At 47.1% G+C, this 19,124-nt stretch overlaps 1 protein-coding gene across 1 annotated transcript in view; it reads left to right on the top strand.

Annotated features, from left to right (window-relative positions):
* Nucleotides 1-19,124, top strand: part of LOC146191518 (uncharacterized) — a 26,117-nt gene continuing 6,993 nt past the window's right edge. The window contains exons 1-5 of the mRNA XM_084602030.1: nt 1-283; nt 2,715-2,823; nt 3,351-3,431; nt 3,569-3,658; nt 6,086-6,273. Coding sequence (XP_084458156.1) covers nt 155-283; nt 2,715-2,823; nt 3,351-3,431; nt 3,569-3,658; nt 6,086-6,273 — 597 coding nt within the window. The 5' untranslated portion in view covers nt 1-154. The remainder of the gene's footprint in view (nt 284-2,714; nt 2,824-3,350; nt 3,432-3,568; nt 3,659-6,085; nt 6,274-19,124) is intronic.

Consider the following 19,124-nt stretch of genomic DNA (forward strand, 5'->3'; position numbering starts at 1 on the left):
GGAAAACTGCCGCAAGTCGGCACCGATGCAGGCGACGGAACCCAGGGCGACGGTTCGCCGTCGTCTGCTTGTGTCGAGCCCGTGAAGCAATACAGGATACCGAACAGGAGAGACAAACAAAAAGTTTTCCGACGTAGTGAGGCTCGCCAAAAACATGGGGACCATGCTGGCGGTGCTGTGCACACTGGCTGGACTCGCCGAGATTGCCCACTGCAAGCACAAATCGCGAGGTGCGGGGGACTCCTGCTGGGTCTCGGGGGATTCGCACCTCTCCAAGAAGCGGGTAAGCAAGATCCTCGCTGAGTTACATGGAACGGCTATTTCCGTGTAGTTTGCCTGCACGCTATGTTATCGTGAGTAAGCATGACATCCGTTTCTGCGTGACAACAGCCGATTAAAGGTATAGATTTCATTGCCTTCTGTATCTTAGAGAAAGGCGCGGGCGACGTTGTACCACTGGGTGATGACAGCTCTTAGCCGGCTTCTACGGAGGTTAATTGTGGCGGCTAAATGCGAGGTTAAGGACAAGACTGGGGATTTTAATCGGAAGGAAGTTCGTAGCAGACGAAACTGTTCAAAAGAAAAATTAACGAAAAGAAGCACGAGATAACACACTGCCAGCAGACGTACTGAAAGTGTTTAAGAAAAGCGTTTTGCACTCTTCAGACGATTGCCTTCGCACCCGTTTCCTTGTAACTTCAGGTCTACACAAAACTTAAAGCACTCGGGTCAGTGATCAGCTTTAGCATAGTTTAAACCGTGGCAGTGAGAGAAAGTGTGTTCCCTTCTATTAGATAAAACGGCTCGGGTTCCTATTTTAGAAGATAAGGTCCAACATAGTGAAGGGTGCATCAGAGAACCGTGACGATGGATGATCAAAGAAAATTCAGGAAAGATTACCAAGCGATACGAATGCACTCGTGCCTTGGCAGGACATCTGCCACTTACACAACCACGTCTAAACTTTTCCGCTCTGAACGCACCTTCATATCTTCATGGAAAGCGAACATACGTTGCCCTTGTGAAGATCGACACGTATGCCTTTCTTGGCGGTAGTTAGCGAACGGCTATAAAGTATTGCGCAGTGTATATTGTCGATGTGCGTGAATATAACGTAGGGATTCGGGGCTTATCTGTGTGCGTGGCGGACCCGCGATAAATAACTGATGCGGGGAGTTTCCTTTTATGTGACTGATCTGTATACATTATGCGTACTTGGCGAAAATAAAGCAGAACGTGAAATGTCTTCTATGTGCACGTGCACATTTGCAATCACGATAAACCACGCTGTTGCTGATGTGCTAATCCCATGTCAATTATCTCGCCAAAGTTGAGCCGGTTTCATAGTGCGTTGCTCGCGGATTTTGATGCAAGCCGTCTCCCATGTCACGTTACAACAAAACAGTACACTGACATAATAAACGTTTTGATATGATTTCAAGGATATCGACAGGGTAATGCGTGCGCGATAATTGACTAAGAGGCCTCCGTCGTGATCGTCGAGACATTTATCCCTTACTAACTTTCATTTTTTTTTTTCAGTTTCGTTAATTATTGGGATCAATATTGAGAGAAAGAGTAAAATATTTGATAGTATGCTTTCTAAATTTTATATCAGACCATCCGATGCTTTCGCCTAAACAGTGGTATCGGCTGTAAAAAGAACCCACGAAAAAAAAAAGCGTAAAATCTACACACGTTCTTCGGTTAAAGATTTCACCAGCGTGCTTCTCTGACTTCCTTGACGATCATGCATGCATGAAGGCCCTGTTCAACCGCGCGGGTAGTTGGACCCGGCCGGGTCGCATTGTCGCCATTGCGGCCCTGACGTCTAGACGCTGGGCGCGACGCCAGGAAGCCGCGTGCGAGCCCGCGCCGTCTCTAGCTCAGAGTCGTGTTTCCGCACTTCTTGTCCTGGCTGCTTGTTCTTTGCGCATTCCTCGCTAGCCCTAGTACCCACTGCCGAAGGTGACGTCTCCTCGCGGGACCTGTCCGTGAGGCCGTAATTTACCGCCCAACTTGCAACGATGCCGGAGTGCTGAGCAACGGAAAAGGGGCGTTGAAAGCAGAGTACCCCCACTCGACTGCGGTTTGTTTTGTCCACATAAAAACAAGCGAAGTGCGACAAAAAAAAAAAAAAAAACAAAAAAAAAACGAGGCAAGGCTTTGGGAATTTCGTCAGCTCACCAATGCACTGGAAACTAGTTTCCTCTACAGTGAAAAAGGATGCGGGATCGAATCCCGACAGCGGCGGCCACTTTTGATGGAGGCGACAAGCAATGCGCCCGTATGCTGTGCGGTATCAGTGCACCTTAAAGAACTTCAGGTGGTCGAAACTTCCGGAGGCCTCCAGTATACGTCCCCAAACCAAACCAACCAAACCAAACCAGTTTTCTGGCCATTAGCTCAAGTCACAGAGCGCTACGCGAGTTAGTTCACTTCGACCCCCTTTCACGTAAATTAGACACGTGGGCGAGACTATTTCATGAATGAAAGCGCATTTCCACTTGCAGTCCCGACCTCCTTGTAAAAGTGGGACCGAGAAAGTGAAAGTGGCCAGTTCAGACAAACTTACTCGGAGAAAGTGTTTTACCAGGAGTTTATATTTACTACAAGACAGGACGAGACGAATCAGATTAGTCGGCTAAATACATTTCTCCTCCCGAGGTCCTCACAAGAACTGCGAGCAACGAGTACCGCAATGTTGCTCGCAGATACCGGTGCAAGTGGTTCGTCAGCTGAACGAGGCTCAGGACTTGCACGATGTGCTCCGCATCTGCTCGGGCGGCTCGAGCACGTCGTGGCGGCGCATTGGGACCTACGGCGAGTATATAGCATCACTTACCCGAACACTGCCTTTGTGTTGAATCACCACCTAATTAACGTTGTACTAATTAATGTTCTAACTAATTATTATCATGTTTTACTAATTCATGTGTTAATTCAATTGCCTGAATCAACACCCATGCACTCGTAAAAGCGTATGCATAACAATAACTTTTTAACTGCAAATAACGCAGCAAAAATGGATTGTTTTTACTAACTATTCCGTTAATCTCATCGCAAATGAAAATGCATGGCGACACATACGTAAACTGCCATAAACGAGGCAGTTGTGTATATATATATATATATATATATATATATATATATATATATATATATATATATATATATATATATATATATATACATATATATATTAAACCCGCGTCGTTATACATCATCGAAATAAAAAAAACTGTCGAAGTCGTGAATAGTGGATGAGTGTCGCAAATATCGAGCGGCGAGTTACTAACGGTCCGTGTCTGACATGTAGATATGGCATCGCTGGCCATTTTCGCTGGCAGGTTACCTCCTGTGGCAGATCCGATCGTACGATGGGGACATGATGAAACAACTGAAGGCAACCAGGGAAGCGGCCTACGCACGTGAGTATTCCCTTACGCCTACGACTGCGCGACACAAATTGCGAACTCTGTTATTGCGCACTCTCCCTTCGTACGGTTAGTAAACTTCAGTGTTGTCTCCTTTATATTCCTTTTGTTCCCTTTATGGCTGCGACTAGGCAGAAAACTTCCGGATGTCCTGCCGAGCAACCGAGCGGACACTGTCGGCGAAGAGATGATGCAGGGTGATGCGCCCGTGGAACAACGGAGTGAGTAAACAAGTTATATAGGTAAACAAAGTAACCTTCTTGCGCACATATCACCCAACGACGCGCCGGTGATGTTAACTTTAAATTTCAGGGATTTCAATGGAGTCCCACGAATTCAGGATCGTGGGACTCCGATCAAATCCATGAAATTTCACATAATTTCAGACGGCAAGCAGCGCTGCACCCATTGCAAGCATTAAAGTGTGCATAATTAAGTACCTCGATATATATATATATATATATATATATATATATATATATATATATATATATATATATATATATATATATATATATATATATATATATATATATATATATATATATGGTCGTGTTCAGATAAGAACGGCCATCGAGGTCCCATGACCATCTTTTGTTTTCAATTAAAATTTTATATGTGGTTGGCACATGTCTCCACGCAAATTAATGAACCTTAGTTCTCCAAGATACCGCATAGTTTTCTAAAAAAAAAAAAAAATACACTATCACTAAATGTGGGAAACGTCGTTTTCGCCATTTCAAAAAGTTGCCAGTTTGGAAACCTGCTGCTTCCGCGCAAAGATCTTATCTATTATTTTTTACTCACTAAATTTATGCAACTTTTACTTTTGCGAAAGCTATTAGAAAGCAGTTTTGTTGCAGTTGATTTAGTAATTAATCGCGAGCTTTGCTTCAGGAGCAGCGTGATGCAAGAATGTTCATTTTCAATCTTACATACTGGCATGATGCCTTAAGTCGGTTGCACTAAAACGTTTTCTCTTTATTACGCGGGTTACGTTCTTAATCTCAAATGGAGTGCTAGATAGCTAGGTATGTTCTCCAGAACGCATCAAAATCGTCCGAAATTTGAAAACAGTAAAGATCCCAAGGTGGTCGAAATTACCCTGTAGCCCTCCACTACGGCTCCTCTTTCTCTCTTTCCACCTTCACTCCCACCTTCCTCCCTTCCCTTACGGCGCGGTTCAGGTGTCCACAGAAACAAGTGTGACAGATACTGCGCCTTGCCCTTCCTGTGAACTAACTATATATATATATATATATATATATATATATATATATATATATATATATATATGAGCAACTTTGATTCCAGTTTAAGAAAAAGCAAAAAGCAAACATCTTCGATATTTATCAAAATCTCTCTTAGGAATCCTCATTATCTCAAAAATATTACGGACTAAAACGTGTTGCATTATACTGTTTAAAACGATAAATATAGATATAAAGCCTACGCTTGTCTCGAAAATTTCCTGTATTCAGTCCTACATTCTGACACGACTTAATAAAGTGTGGCCACTGACACTTTTTATCTATATTATACAGGTCTCCTTCGTTATTTCAGGAAAATATGAAGCTCTAGACTTGTCCGTTATTTCTTCGTATTATGTTGAAATCGGCTAGATTTCGAAAATATAAAAAAACGGATAACTTTGATTCGAATGTAAAAAACTACCCCAACCTCCATTTTTATCAAAATCTCCTAAAAGAATCCTAAGTACTTGATAAATATCAGGCACTGAAAATACTGCATTATGTAAACTAAAGATATACAAATAAATATAAAGCTTAATGCATGCTTTTATTCTATATAAGTGCTTATGGCTTCCCCTTAAAAACTTCGATTTATTATTTGTCCGATTTAGCTACATTTTATCTTATGCAATATCCAAAGCCTTCTCGATTCTTATAAGGTCTCTTTATGTTACTAGTTGGAAGGGTTGCAGATAGCTTAAAATGGAATGAATTCGTATTTCTGGCAATTTCATGGGAGAACGCAAGTGATGGTTGAACTTTTTCTTGGCAATTTTCAGGACAAGCGCTTAGTTTTCTATTTATTTTATAATTTTAAACAATACAATCAAAACTATTTCAGTCCGTAATATTTCTGAGGTACTGATTATTCTTGAGGAGGATTTTATAAAAATCGAATATGATTTTTTTTTTGTCGCTTTTTGCTGTTTTCGAATTTGAGGCGATTTTGGTGCATTGTGGAGAACACACCTAGCTGTCTAGAGCTTCAAATTTTGTCTGAAATTAAGAGAAAATTACCTGCGAGGTTGAAAATGGAGATTTTTGCAGCACGTCGCACCTGAAGCTAAGTTTGCGACGTTTTTACTAAACACACTGTAACAATAAAACAGGTTTCTAATAGTTATAATAAAAGTTTAAGTTGTATATATTTAGTGAGTAAATATATTTAGCTCATGGTTGTATGCTAATGAGTACGAGTGACATAACAGGTGCATAAATTAAGGGCGAGTGAGTAAGCGAGTAGCAAAGCTTTCGTTCCATTCATGAAGGCGTCCACTTTGTTAAAACGCTGCCATTAATAAGGTGGGCTTCAGCATAAAATATTTAAAAGGTGAATCGCATTTCCTCCGTTATATCCGCAATTTCACCTCAGCCACGCTTGATTTCTGGGCTTAGGGCGAACCCTTCGGCTGGACAAGCGTTCCGCGTGCAGTCCGCGGCCGGTGCCTGTGCGCGTGCCGCAGCCTCGGGACCCAGACGCGCTCTTCTACCCGACCTGCGCCGACGTGGAGCGCTGTGCCGGCTGCTGCGGTCACCATATGCTCCGGTGCAGACCCAGCGGATTCCGCAACGTCACCAGACAGGTGAGGAAAGCTGAGCAGCACTGCTTGAGAACGCCAACGACGAAACTAACGATAAATGAGGACCAAAAATAGGGAAATTAAATAAATTCAAATATCTTAAATCCAAGCGGCAGCCTTCACCATAGGGCTGTAGGTGAACTTTTGCGTAGAGCTTTAACAAGAACGATACTTCGTTGTGGCGCAGCCGCACTGAGGGATGCCCAGAGCATAGAGTTCCTTACACTACCTAGAGGGAAAGCTGAGGGCGCTGCACTTCAGCCACCATGGGCGCGCTAAGAATCATGGGCCGGTGTGCTACTTGTTGCGGGACAGTCGGTTTTTCTCGGGTACGTGGAGTGGCCTTACTGCGATGTTTCTTTTTCGTCATCATCATCATCTGAAGGTGCGTACATAGACTGCAAAAGCCATAGTAGCGAAGGCGCAAAAGCAGACGTCGCCAATAAATGGTTTCTGTTTCCCGAAATGCCACTTAAACTTCCTTAAGTGATTGCACAGTGATAAATATTCTCATAACATTTTTTTATTTCAAAGTGTGCCTATTAAGTGCGAAATATTGGTATTTGTGCTGCTCAAAACAAAGCCAATAGGAGAAAGAGCCATCGCTTATATTGGATAAATATCACACTGGCATTCCGTTTCTCTCTCTTTTTGTAATTTATAGTCACAATATTCAATCTTAGGACATTATTTACGGTAGAACAACGTTTATCTTTGCATTAGTTTTGGCCAAAAGTTGTAGTTCTGCACTCGGTAGCTCTCCGGCCCATGATGCTTTGAGCGCCCATGGTGGCTGAACTGGCCGTTGTTACGTTTCTCCACCGACAAGTGGGACAGTTGACGCGGCCACCGCATAGCAACAGGCAGAACCGCGAGCGGATCGGCCATTTCGGCGCCGTTCATCGGCCGCGCAACGCTTCCTTCCGCCGACAAGTCTCAGCGTGTTCCTGCCACGCGCCAAATGTGTGTGCGTGCGTGTGTGTGCAAAAGCTGGCCAAGCCTGGAGCTCGAGGGAGAGTGCGTCGCCCTGTCCTGTCTGCAGGAGGTGGAGGAGATGCGTTCGGACCACATGCGATTGAGTCATCCCATCTTGCCCAGACACGTTGGGCGCTCCATTTCCTGTGAGGGTTTACCCTTTCCCTGTGAACGGGAAAACCTATAAAAAGCAGCGGCCGACTCCGCTGAGATAGAGACTACTTTGACGCGCCGTTGAGGCGACGCTAGACACCAGCTGTGTGAGAGTGTCTGTATTCTCTCCGGGTCAGCTTCTCTGCCCGTATATTCACGATGTTGTAGTAAAGGTTGTTTCGTTAGAAGACGCCTCGTCTTTGCTGGGACCGCTGATGCCGTCCGCCGTCCACGGAGCCGCCAGGCCAACGCTACCGAGGCGCTCGCGACCCCAAACGTAACACCGTCTGAAAACTCCATGTAAACTCCCATAGACGGCAGCACAGCTTTCCCTCTAGGTAAGAGTAAGAAACTCTATGGCCCAGAGCGAGGGAGACAAAACGAGGAACGCAGGGCAAGGTTGTTGACAACTTAAAAGGGCCCCTGAAACAGTATTTTCTCCAATACTCTAGGGGAAGGAATTCATATGCGTGGTCTTTGTGAGTATTTGAGCCAAATTTAAAAGCTGTGCACTGAGCCGATAATATAGTAATAATTTTTAAATAGTGCTCCTGGCGACCGCTCGCAACCAATCCCGCGCGTTAACCTCCCATATGACGCAGGTTCTAGGGCACTGTAACGCAGGCCTCTTGTGTGATGGCATCGCGGCTTGCTGGGTTGTTTTTGTTGTTGCGACTCTAGGAAGAAGTAAAAGAAAATGCACGGGCCTGCTACTGGCTCTGGAGCTGAGCCACCTCCTCTGCCTCGTGCGGACAGTTAAGAAACTAAAGAGAGAAAGAAATAAAATTGCCGACGATTACGTTACTTCCTAATGCGAAATTTGAGCGCTTCTCATCAGCTGTTTCACTTTTTCGGATTGAGGCAAAGATTTCGAGCAACACTTATGTACAATTACAGACATTTTTTTTTAATTTTTCACACGTATTCCTTCAAGAAACACTCCACTAACAGTTCTTGGCTGTCATGAAAGAAGCTTTGTGGTCGGAGAAATGAAGAGAGCAATTAAGTTATCGGGAGGTTGCGAGAGGCAGCTCGTGGGCCCATAGGAACGTTGCGCGACGAACAGATAGCAGCGACTGACTGATGACGCTAGCGAGTGAAGATAACATGACTCTGCGTTGCGGCTTGGGATGCACGCACCGTGATCCGCTGATAGCGAGCCGGCGTTTCGGCAACCGGAGAGCACCCTCGCCGCCACGCAGGAAAAGGGGGAGGGGGTGTAAGCAGCGGTGAACGGCGGAGCGCGCGCAGCAATCAGATAATACGCGCGGTCAGCGCCACGCTGGAAGGATGAGCTGGGGGGCCGAAAAGGGGCAGAGCAGGTTACGTGGCCGAGGCCGACGCGATTGGTTGGTTGGTTGTACAACTTTTAATTCCATCGGAAACGGGGAGTCGTGCGCCCGCGGATTAGAGGCTGGCAGGTAGCCCTTGGCTTCTTGCGGCCTCTTCCGCCAGATGGACGGTGCGGTGCTGGATCGCAGGGTCCGCGCTTCGCAGCAGGGTATCCCAGGCTTCTCTACTTGTAATATTTTGCCCTATCCCTGGAGATTGTGGGCACTCCCAAATTATGTGGTCGAGGGTCCCTCTCGCCCCACAGTGTTTGCAGAGATCATTGTCCCTAAAGTCTGGTAGCGCGTGAAACGCCCAGACCGGGTTCATGAACGTATTAGTTTGTAGCCGCCTCCACGCGACAGCTTCTCTAATATTAAGTCTAACATCTGGCGGGGGTACCAGTCTACGTCCCAATTCATAATGGTCGATGATTTCCCCGTAATTTTGCAGACGCTCGTCGTATGCCCAGTGTTCGGGGGGCTCGACGGCTACCCGGAAGTAGAGAGCTCGGGCTAGCTCGTGAGCCGCCTCGTTACCAGGGACGGCAGCGTGAGCGGGTGTCCAAATTAACTAAATTTTCCTATTTATTGTTCTTTGGGTGAGGATTCTGGCCGCCTCCGGCGATATCCTCCCCTTCCCAAAATTTTGAATGGCAGTTTTGCTGTCGCTAATTATGAACTTGGCTTCTGTTCCTACGCAAGCTAGCGCTATCGCAACTTCCTCCGCAGTCTCTATGTTGCGGCCTCTGATGGCTGCCGCGGATACCGGTGCCCCTCGGCCATCGACTACCGAAGCTACCGCCGCACCTGTTCTGCCACTTGCCGCATCAACATAGACTACTTCCTTTGCTCCCATGTTCTTGAACCGTCGCTCTAGAGCTTCGGCTCGTTTGGCCCTTCTTTCGACATTAAATTCTGGATGCGTATTCCTAGGGAAGGGGGGGGGGGGGGGGGAGGGGACTACCAAGGCATTCCTGATTTCACTATTAATTGTGACTTTTTTTTGAACTCCCCTGTCTGGGTTGAGGCCTACTTTTGCAAGGATTACCCTGCCCGTCTCGGTCGTGCTTAGTCACTCTAATTGGGAGACTCACACTGCCTCCGCCAATTCTGCCCACGTGTTATGCACCCCGAGTTCGAGCAGTCGTTCGCTCGAGGTACCCATGGGCAGTCCTAGCGCCTTCTTAACGCATCTTCGAATCAGGCAGTCTAACTTCTCTTTTTCGCCGGCCTTGATGTCCAGGTAGGGCGTGGCGTAACTGATTCTGCTTATTACGTATGCCTGGATTAGTTTTAGTAAATTTCTCTCCTTGAGGCCTCTTCCTTTAGTGGCGACCCTCCTCAAGAGCCCGAGGGTTTGCATCGCGTAACTTTCTAAATTTTTCAGGACCTCTCCGTTGTGACCGTGGGATTGAATGACCATCCCCAAAATCCTGATCTGATCTACTTTTGGCACCGGTTTGCCCTCCACCTGAATATGAAACTCCCCGCTATTCTTGCAGCGGAGGTACTTTGGGTTATAAACGAACAACTCAGATTTATGCGGGGAGCACGAAAGTCCCCTTTTAGCAGCGTAATCGACAATGATGTCGGTCGCTGCTTGCAGGCGTTCCTCCGTACTCGCATCGCTCCCATGGTTAATCCAGAGGTTAATATCGTCCGCATACATGCTAAAATTTAGCCCCTTGATTTGGTTAAGTTTACCCGGGAGGCCTCTCATTGCCACGTTGAATAGAAAAGGCGATAGCACTGAGCCCTGCGGTGTGCCTTTGCTTCCTAACTCTATCGTAGGAGATTCTAAATTTTGAAATATCATGCAGGCTTTTCTGCCCGATAAGAAGTCTTTTATGTAGTTGTACGTTCTCTCCCCCACTCCGAGCACTTCGAGCCCTTCGAGAATAGCCTCGTGCCTGACATTGTCGAAGGCCTTGGTGAGGTCTAGGCCCAGGATCACTTTGGCGTCTCTCGATCGCGAGTCCATGATATCATGCTTTAGTCGGAGCATTACGTCCTGCGTGCACAAGTGTGGTCGGAAACCGACCATTTCGTGCGGCCACAGGTTGTTTTGCTCCATGAAGCACGTTAATCTTGTCTGTATTACGTGCTCCAGCAACTTCCCTACGCATGAGGTTAGGGAAATCGGTCTCAAATTTTCCAATTGCGGGGGTTTTCCCGGTTTGGGTATTAGTATTATGTTTGCCGTTTTCCACTGATCTGGCAACTGGCTCGTTTCCCAAACTTTTCCAATGAATTCCGTTAGTAGACTAATAGAGTCATCGTCTAGATTCCTTAGCATTTTATTGGTGATCCCATCGGGGCCCGGGGCTGATTTAGTTTTTAGTCTTACAATTTCCGCCCTTACCTCTGCCTCCGTGATGGGGGCGTCAAGCGCCTCATTGGGCGTGCCACCGTAGCTCGGGAGTGGGGAACGCTGGTTGTCTGCAACATACGTTTTTACTAACTTATTCATAAACGCCGCATCGTCACCTTCAAAGGCGTGCCTGACTTTTGCCAATCTTATTCCCGATTGAGTTTTTGAATTTGTTGGGTCCAGCAGGTGCCGGAGCATGCCCCACGTTTTGGAGAGATTCATGCCTCCCTCCATTTCATCGCATCTGCTGAGCCAGTTTTGTTCGCACAATTTGATCGCGTAGCTTTCAATTTCCTTGTTATGCCTCGCGATTCGTCTATTAAGATTCTTGTTCCACTTTTGTTTCTTCAGCCTGCGTTCCATGCTTTGTTTAGCGTCCCACATGTGGAGCAGTCGGCTATCTGCTATACCAGGAGCGTCGTCTCCTACCAGCGTCTTTGTCGCCTCACCAACGTGGCGTTTGAGTGCCTCCGTCCATTCCTCAATGTTCTCAATTCGTTCTAATTGCGCGGTTGCCCTGATTTCTCTAAATTGATCCCATTCTGTAACGGCCGGTTGGCACGCCCTGTGCGTCTTGACGCCCTCTTTGAGGACCGAAACGATAATGAAATGGTCACTGCCAAAATTTTGCTCAGAATTTTGCCAGTCTAAGCCCTGTAAGTTTTTTGAAAATGTCAGGTCTGGGGATGTGTCCGCGCATACGCTGTTACCCGTCCTCGTTGGATGATCGGGATCCGTATGGAGGGTGAGACCTAGCTCGTGCGTGTCCTCCCATAGCTGCCTACCTTTGGTGTCCTGTAAAGCATAGCCCCATTCTTGATGTCTGGCGTTAAAGTCACCAACGATCAGCAAGGGATTATTCCCGGCCGCCTTGATGGCTTTGCGCATAAGGGCCCTAAATATAATTTTCTTTTGCTTGGGTGAGCTATAAATGTTAAGAAGGAATAGACTGGGATCCTTCTTTCGTCCCGTTAATATCTCGAGGAATACGTTCTCGATATCTCTCGAATTCAAATCGTGTTCTATCACCGCTACATTGCGCTTGACAAAGGTCGCCACCGTCGATTTCACGCCTCTATCGCTGTTGAACACCTGGTATCCCATTAGTTTGGCTCCCTTCCCTGTTTCCTGAAGGGCGATTGCGAGGGGGGTCTCAGTTATGAGTGGAAGGTATTGCTGCAGTAGCGCTCTCTTGCGCTGGAAGCCGCGACAGTTCCACTGCCAAATTTGGTTTTCATTTACGCGCCTGGCCATTTTGCAGCTGGATTAGCGTTTGCTCGACATTCTGCTGCCACGTGTTGACGGCTACGAGTTCAGTTCGAACTCTTTGCACTTATTTATTTATTTATGGCGCTGAGTTTGCCACACGGCATAAAAGGTGGTGGTATAGCGTCACAGGAATGTGTGGAGCGCAGCCATGTGCAAGAAGTCACACAAACTGCGTGCATAAATGTTGTTTGTTGTCCATAAGTGGAAATGAGAGTCATTACTTGGTGAAAGTCCAGCTTTTTGTAGTATGGTGTTGCGCATATGCGAAGTTCCTGGGCATGTCCATATTAGATGCCGTACAGTGGTGTCGCAAGCCGGTTCTTCGCAGTGTGGGCATTTGTCGGGAACTGGAATAGTAGTACTTTGCCACTGGTGTCGAACGGCGGGCGTAAGAGCCACTCCGACCCTCAGCCGTCTCAGAGATACCTCCTCCACCCTTGTTAGATTGGGGGGAAGGGGGTACGTACACGGGGGAATTAGAGCACGTGTACGCTGCCTGAGGGATGCTGATGATGTCAAATGGGTCAGGAGTGGATCCGGTGGCAAGGAATCATGAATAGGTTGTGACACATCATCTGCATGAGGAAGCACGTCTGCTGTTATGGTATTCAAATTTTTGTTGCCTTGAACCCAGTGAATGGTTATAGTCACTGGATAACGGTGACAAGCAGCATGTATAGTCTGTGCGACCCTAAGAGTGCCATGGACTTTCTTTAAATGTTTTAAGGCTTCTTTAGAGTGAGTCATTATTTGTACTTTTTTAAACGTAGGGTCGGCAGGTAACGCTTCTATGGCGTTTAAGATAGCTTGCAGTTCGAATGCAAGAGTTGATTTGGCGTCGGTAAGGTAACTTCGATTGGTGTTCAGGTGAGGGTGGGTTGGGCTTATAAAAGCAACTGAACCACCTGTTGGGGTTACGGCTGCATCTGTGTAAATTATACAGTCATCATGTGTTGCGCAAGACGTTATTGGGAATGATGATGAGAGCTGCGACTTCTTGGTGAGTAGTGGCTTATTAGAAGTAAGGTGGTAGTAGTCCCATGGAGGTGGTTGGTTCTCTAATTCAAGACGAAGGGAAGCTTTTCTTGCTCTGTTCGTCTGTCTTTGGACAGTTAATTCTGCCAGCAAGTTAAGGTGGGCGTACTCCTGGAGCAGACGGATAGGAGTTGATCGAGGCAGTCCCGTAATGACTCGCATGGCCTCGTGGTTGAGTGCCTCGAGTGTGGACCATTGCCGTTTTGTCAGTTTCTGAAACTGTGCCTGGTATAGAAGCCGCGGTTGAAAGACAGCACGGACAAGTCGGCGAGCGGTATCTGATCGGGCACCACCAGAACGATTTGCTATTCTTCGAATTAGTCCCAGTGTGTTCATGGCACTTTTGCGTACATCGGATAGCCAAACTGTGCCTTTTCCTGAAGAATGTACATGGAGACCCAACACCTTGGTATGTTCCACTTCAAGGAGGGGTGTATTGTCAATTGTCAATGCGAATGGATTAGCTTTGAAACTTCTGCGGCCGGCCTTATTGCCCACATGGACATAGCATGTTTTAGTGAGGTTGAGGGATAGGCCTGTGTTGTTGAGAAAGTTTTGAAGGATATTTATGGCATTTTGCAGGGAGTCTTGCTGCACCTGCACTGAGCGGTTTGTAGACCACATAGTAATGTCATCTGCGTAGGCTAGCACTTTAATATTAGGAATTGAGGCAAGTTCATGTATGAGAGGAATAAATGCAATATTAAACAAAGTTGGGGCTAAAACTGAGCCCTGCGGTACTCCACGATTAGAAATGAAATGTCCTGTTGGTTTTCCATTTACACGGATAGCAAACGTTCGGTGGGAGAGGAACGCGTGAATTGCACGACAAAGCTGTAAGGGCATTCCAAGTGATGACATAGTATTGAGGATCGCTGTGTGGAGGATGTTGTCGTAGGCTTTCGTGATATCTGTTGCCACGACTGTGCGGACGAGACGACTGTGAGATGAACAATATATTACTTCATTGGCAAAAAGTTGAAGACCATCTTCAGATCCGTAACCAGGCCGAAAGCCAATCTGTGAAGACGAATATTTGTGATGATGGTCAAGCCACCAGGATATTCGAATGGCAAGTAGCTTTTCGTACAATTTACAGATAGTTGGGGTAAGAGAAATCGGGCGTAGAGCACCAAGGGTTGTAGGTGGTTTTCCGGGCTTTGGTATGGGAACTACTACAGAATGTTTCCAATCTGGTGGCATTTCACTGGAAATCCAGATTTCATTGAAAATTCTCAGAAGTGAGGTCAATGATTCACCTTCTAGATTGCGGAATAGTGTATAAGGCACACCATCATGACCGGGTGTGGTGTTTGGGCGGATGTCTTCAATCGCAGCGATCAACTCAGCCATGGTGAAAGGGTTCGTGATCTTATCTTCTGGGAGATGGTTGTCGAGACTGAGTGGAACCGGTGCAGGTTGGCAGTCATAATTGGGGAAGAACTGAAGAGCTGCTTGCTTGGCAAATTCTTGCGGTGAAAGACGCAGGGCTATTCGAATACTCTCTGCGTAGTCTTTAACTGAGGGTTTTCGTTCCATTGAATGAAACACACGCCATAGGTGGCGGTTTCCGATCGGAGTACTTATGTGAGAACACCAGTCTGTCCAACGTTTGTGTAGAAGGTGCTTAGAGTACCGACGGGTTTTAGCGGTTAGTTTATGAAGTTCTGCTATGGCAATATTATTGGACGGATGCTGACTGACGTATACGTCCATTTGCTTGCGCCGTGCCCAGAGGTTAAGGAGGTGAAGGTCAGGGTTTGGTTGGTCTTCATTGATGGTTGAAGACATGGTGTGCTGATTTAGAACTTGCATGAAAGTAGAAAGTGCCGAATCAGGAGTTATTGAGATGAGGCGAGCATCTGTACGCAGAGTATCCCAAGAAGTAATGTGAATTTTGCGGCGAATTTTACGAAGTGTGCTTGAGGTAAAATCGATTAGAATGGGGGAGTGGTCACTGCCCCAGGTGTCTGGTTCGCAATTCCAGCGAGGATTCCCAGGGCCTAGCCACCACGTAAGGTCCGGAGTCGACGCCGGTGCACGCGGGCGGGTACATTTTGTCAAACTGTTGAGAAGTGTAAACGACTGGTCAAAAAATGTGTCGTAAATTTGACGTCCACGCTTAGAGTCTTGTATATAACCCCAGGCTGTGTGCGGTCCATTGAAATCTCCTCCAACAAGTATGGGTACACCTGGGTATGAGGTGCGTAGATGTGTGAGCCATCCAAAGTTGAGTACAGTAGATATCGGTCGTGCGTAAAATGATACCAATATAACTGGAGTACGTTGGGGCTTAGTAATAATGGCGGTCACTTCTTGACGGGTATTGCACCAACGGGATAGGTCTATTGGAGAATGAGGAGTGGATGAATGAACATATATTGCCGCTTTACCGGGAGCAAGACCACTGCGGCGGTCGGGTATCGAGGGGCAGTGATATATGCAGTAACCAGATAGAGGTGGAATAGCGTTATGCTCCTGTAAAAGGAAAGCCCATGCATTAAGCTTTCCTTCTTGAATACGGAGCTTCAATTCAGGTAGTTTGTTAGCGAGACCCCTGCAGTTCCATTGCATTATAAGGAATTTATGGTTAGTGGCCATTAGTTTGCAGAACAGATGCTATCATTTCAGGCAGTTTCTGCAGCAGTGTAATCAGTGATGTCATTGAAGTTGTAGCTGCAGATTTTTGAGGTTGGGCATAATTTGACTCAAAATGACTGTACTCATTATAGCGATGATGTACTTGACATGTAGGCTCAACAGGCGATTGGTACAAACGTTGCAGTAAGATTAACCGACGTTTGCAAAGGTGATCAAGCTGTTGGCGAACTTTGGCAATCTCTTCGTCTATGACAGAAATATTGTTAGGCATAGGGGAACTAATTGGTGGAAATTCATCTTCCGTTTGACGAAGAGTACGGGAACTGTGCTTCGAAACAGATGCATAAGATGAGCGGATTTGAGAGGGCGGAGGTAAATATGTTGGCGTCAAGTCGGTACTATCCTCCTCTGTGTGGTTTGATAGAGCAGCAAAACGGTTTGAAATCTTGACTGCATCAAAAGTAGGCTTATGTACTACACGACGTTTCTTGCGAGGGCACTTGGGATACGTATTGTCGTGATCGTTTGTTTTACAGAACGGACATGTGAAGGAGGGGAGGCCGTCCGCTGATTGTTTTGGTAAAGTGTCCTCGGATGCAGGGCATACTTTTTTGATGTGGCCTTGTCGTAGGCATCGGTAGCAAAACACTGGGGCAGGCCGGAAAGGCTTCGGATGAACGACCAGCCCGTTGTAGAACAAATGAGTAGGGAGTTCTAAAGGACCCTTCAAAAGTAGAAGAAATGTGCCTCGGTTACCTAGTTGGCGGGCATTTAGCACAGAGTGCGTGTCTGATAAAAGATCCGCCATAACCTCATTTGGAGGTGCCTTAGGATCCAGGTTATAAATGACACATCTTTGCAAGCCAGGTCCAGATGCTAGGTATGCGTGCACAGGTACATATTGAGAGTCACTGATATATATTTTATCAATATGACAGATTTTCTCAGCATCGCCAAGGGAGGCTACTTGCACTGTGATTGAATTAGAGGAACGGTGGTAAATAAATCCTCGGTAGCCTGTTGTACCCAGTGCGCGGTCAATAAGCTGTTGCACTGATCTTGAAGAAATTGACGTTATGTCATATTGAAATGTAGGCTTAATATGTACTCGGAAGGAGCAGTCTGCGTCAGGGAGCCCGTATTTCGATGGGGTTCTTGACGAATTATGATCGTCTGAAGAGGGTTTTACCTTCTTTGCAGCTGGTTCTGTTGAATCGGTAAGAGACCGCATAGGAGACCGCGATCTTTCCATGTCATAGTTATTGTTCATGTCCGTTGGCCAAGTTGAGATAGGCCTGGGCGCCTCACGAAGTGAACGTTGGCATTGTGATGGGTGCACTGGAGGGGTCGTCTTGAGGCTTTCTGAAGCTCCTGGGATCTTTAGGCAGCGTTAACAGCTGACATTATAGGCGGCGAAGTGAACACAGCTTAAAAAGAACAAAAATTGCCAATCGGTAGAGACAGGGCGACGGCCCAATTTCATCTTCATCGTCGTCAACTCTTTGCACTTCCCCTGCAAGTGCCTGTACCTGGCTCTGAATTTGGTTCATGAATAGGGTCATTTGACTCATGAATGAATTCAATTTTTCGTCAAGCCTATTTTCGAGTGCTTGGAACGGGTCGGTTTCATTAATTTTGCGCTACACCGGGGGCGGGCGAGACGCCTCAGTCGCCATTTGCTCATCCCCTTTCGCCGGTGGCGCCGCTTGTGGCGGGGCGACTGGCTGCGCGAAACCCAGGAACGGGCGTCAAAGAGCTGCGCTCTAAAAAGAAAAGAGAGCGAGAAAGATGCGCGTCGTAATAGCCGTGGTCCGCCACCAAAACGGCGGCGGGTGCAATGACGGCTCACAACAGGTACAACTACCTGTGGCAGCCCCCCCCCCCCATTCCCAGTCCCCCGTAGGGCAAGGAGCAGCCGCGCCCCCCCCCCCCCCCCCCCGCTTGCTGGGTGCGAACCTTATTGGGTGCCCCCAAGTAACACGGGAACGGGCGCCAAAGAGCTGCGCTCTAAAAAGAGAGCGAGAAAGACGCGCGTCGCAATAGCCGTGGTCCGCCACCGAAACGGCGGCGGGTGCAATGACGGCTCACAACAGGTACAACTACCTGTGGCAGCAACACGTCCAAAACGCGCCGAAAACAGGCGCCATGGCGCCGGTAGTCCTGCTGAAGCGAATGGGTCATTATGGGCGGCAACGTTTACTTTTGTTGATCTTGTTGGGGGGTTGCCTAAAACGTCCGTCCACAGAGTTGAATGGGCCCATTTCAAGTGTGCAGACACAAAGGGAAGCTCCCCAACCGGCGCCCGGATCACTCGTCGTTCTGTAAACGCGTATCAATGATCCACCGCTTGGGTGGTGAACGACGGCTGTTGCGAAGCGGGTCTTTCTCTACTTCTTTTTCTTTGTTCTATTTTCTCTTCTGTCCGCACGAGGCAGCAGAGATGGCTCAGCTACAGATCCAATAGCAGGCCTTGCAGTTCTTTTCCTTCTTCCTACAGTCGCAACAAACACAATGAATCTCCGTGAGAAGGCTGTACTATAGTGCTCCCAATCTTCTAGAGCACTGTAGCTGTACCCTTCATTCTCTGGACCGCATGGAGAGAGACATCGGGGCTTCCGCATGATTCTTTACTCTCCCACAACTCAACAACAGAAGAGGTGGCCCTTCGGGTCCCTCAAAATACCTGTGCTTGCCTCCCGCCTTCGAGTAGCGAATCCGCGTTCGTTTTTTTTTTCTTTAATGGCCCAGAGCCTGCCAACAAGCGCTCTTTGAAAACAATGTTTGCGGCGATTGTTTTTCAGGACCTGAAGCGGCGCGTAGTGACGACAGTCTATCAGTTATTTCTCGCTTACGAAAGCACCAGTAAAAAAAAAAAAAAAAAAAAAAAAAAAGAAAAAAAAAAAAACACGTTTCCAACCAGCCTCTTTGTCAGCCAAGGAACCGACCACTGGGGAAGAGCGCCGGCTTTGCGCGCGTCTCTACGCGACTGTTCCCCTATAGTGCACGTTAAAGAACCCCAGGCGGTCAAAATTTCCGGACTCCTCCACTACGGCGTCTCTCATAGCCCGAGTTGCTTTGGGACGTTAAACCCAACAACCAACCAATCCTCCTCATCCTGC

Source organism: Amblyomma maculatum, chromosome 4, assembly GCF_055883805.1.
Source record: "Amblyomma maculatum isolate TAMU_Amacu chromosome 4, ASM5588380v1, whole genome shotgun sequence".
Classification (NCBI taxonomy): Eukaryota; Metazoa; Arthropoda; class Arachnida; order Ixodida; family Ixodidae; genus Amblyomma; species Amblyomma maculatum.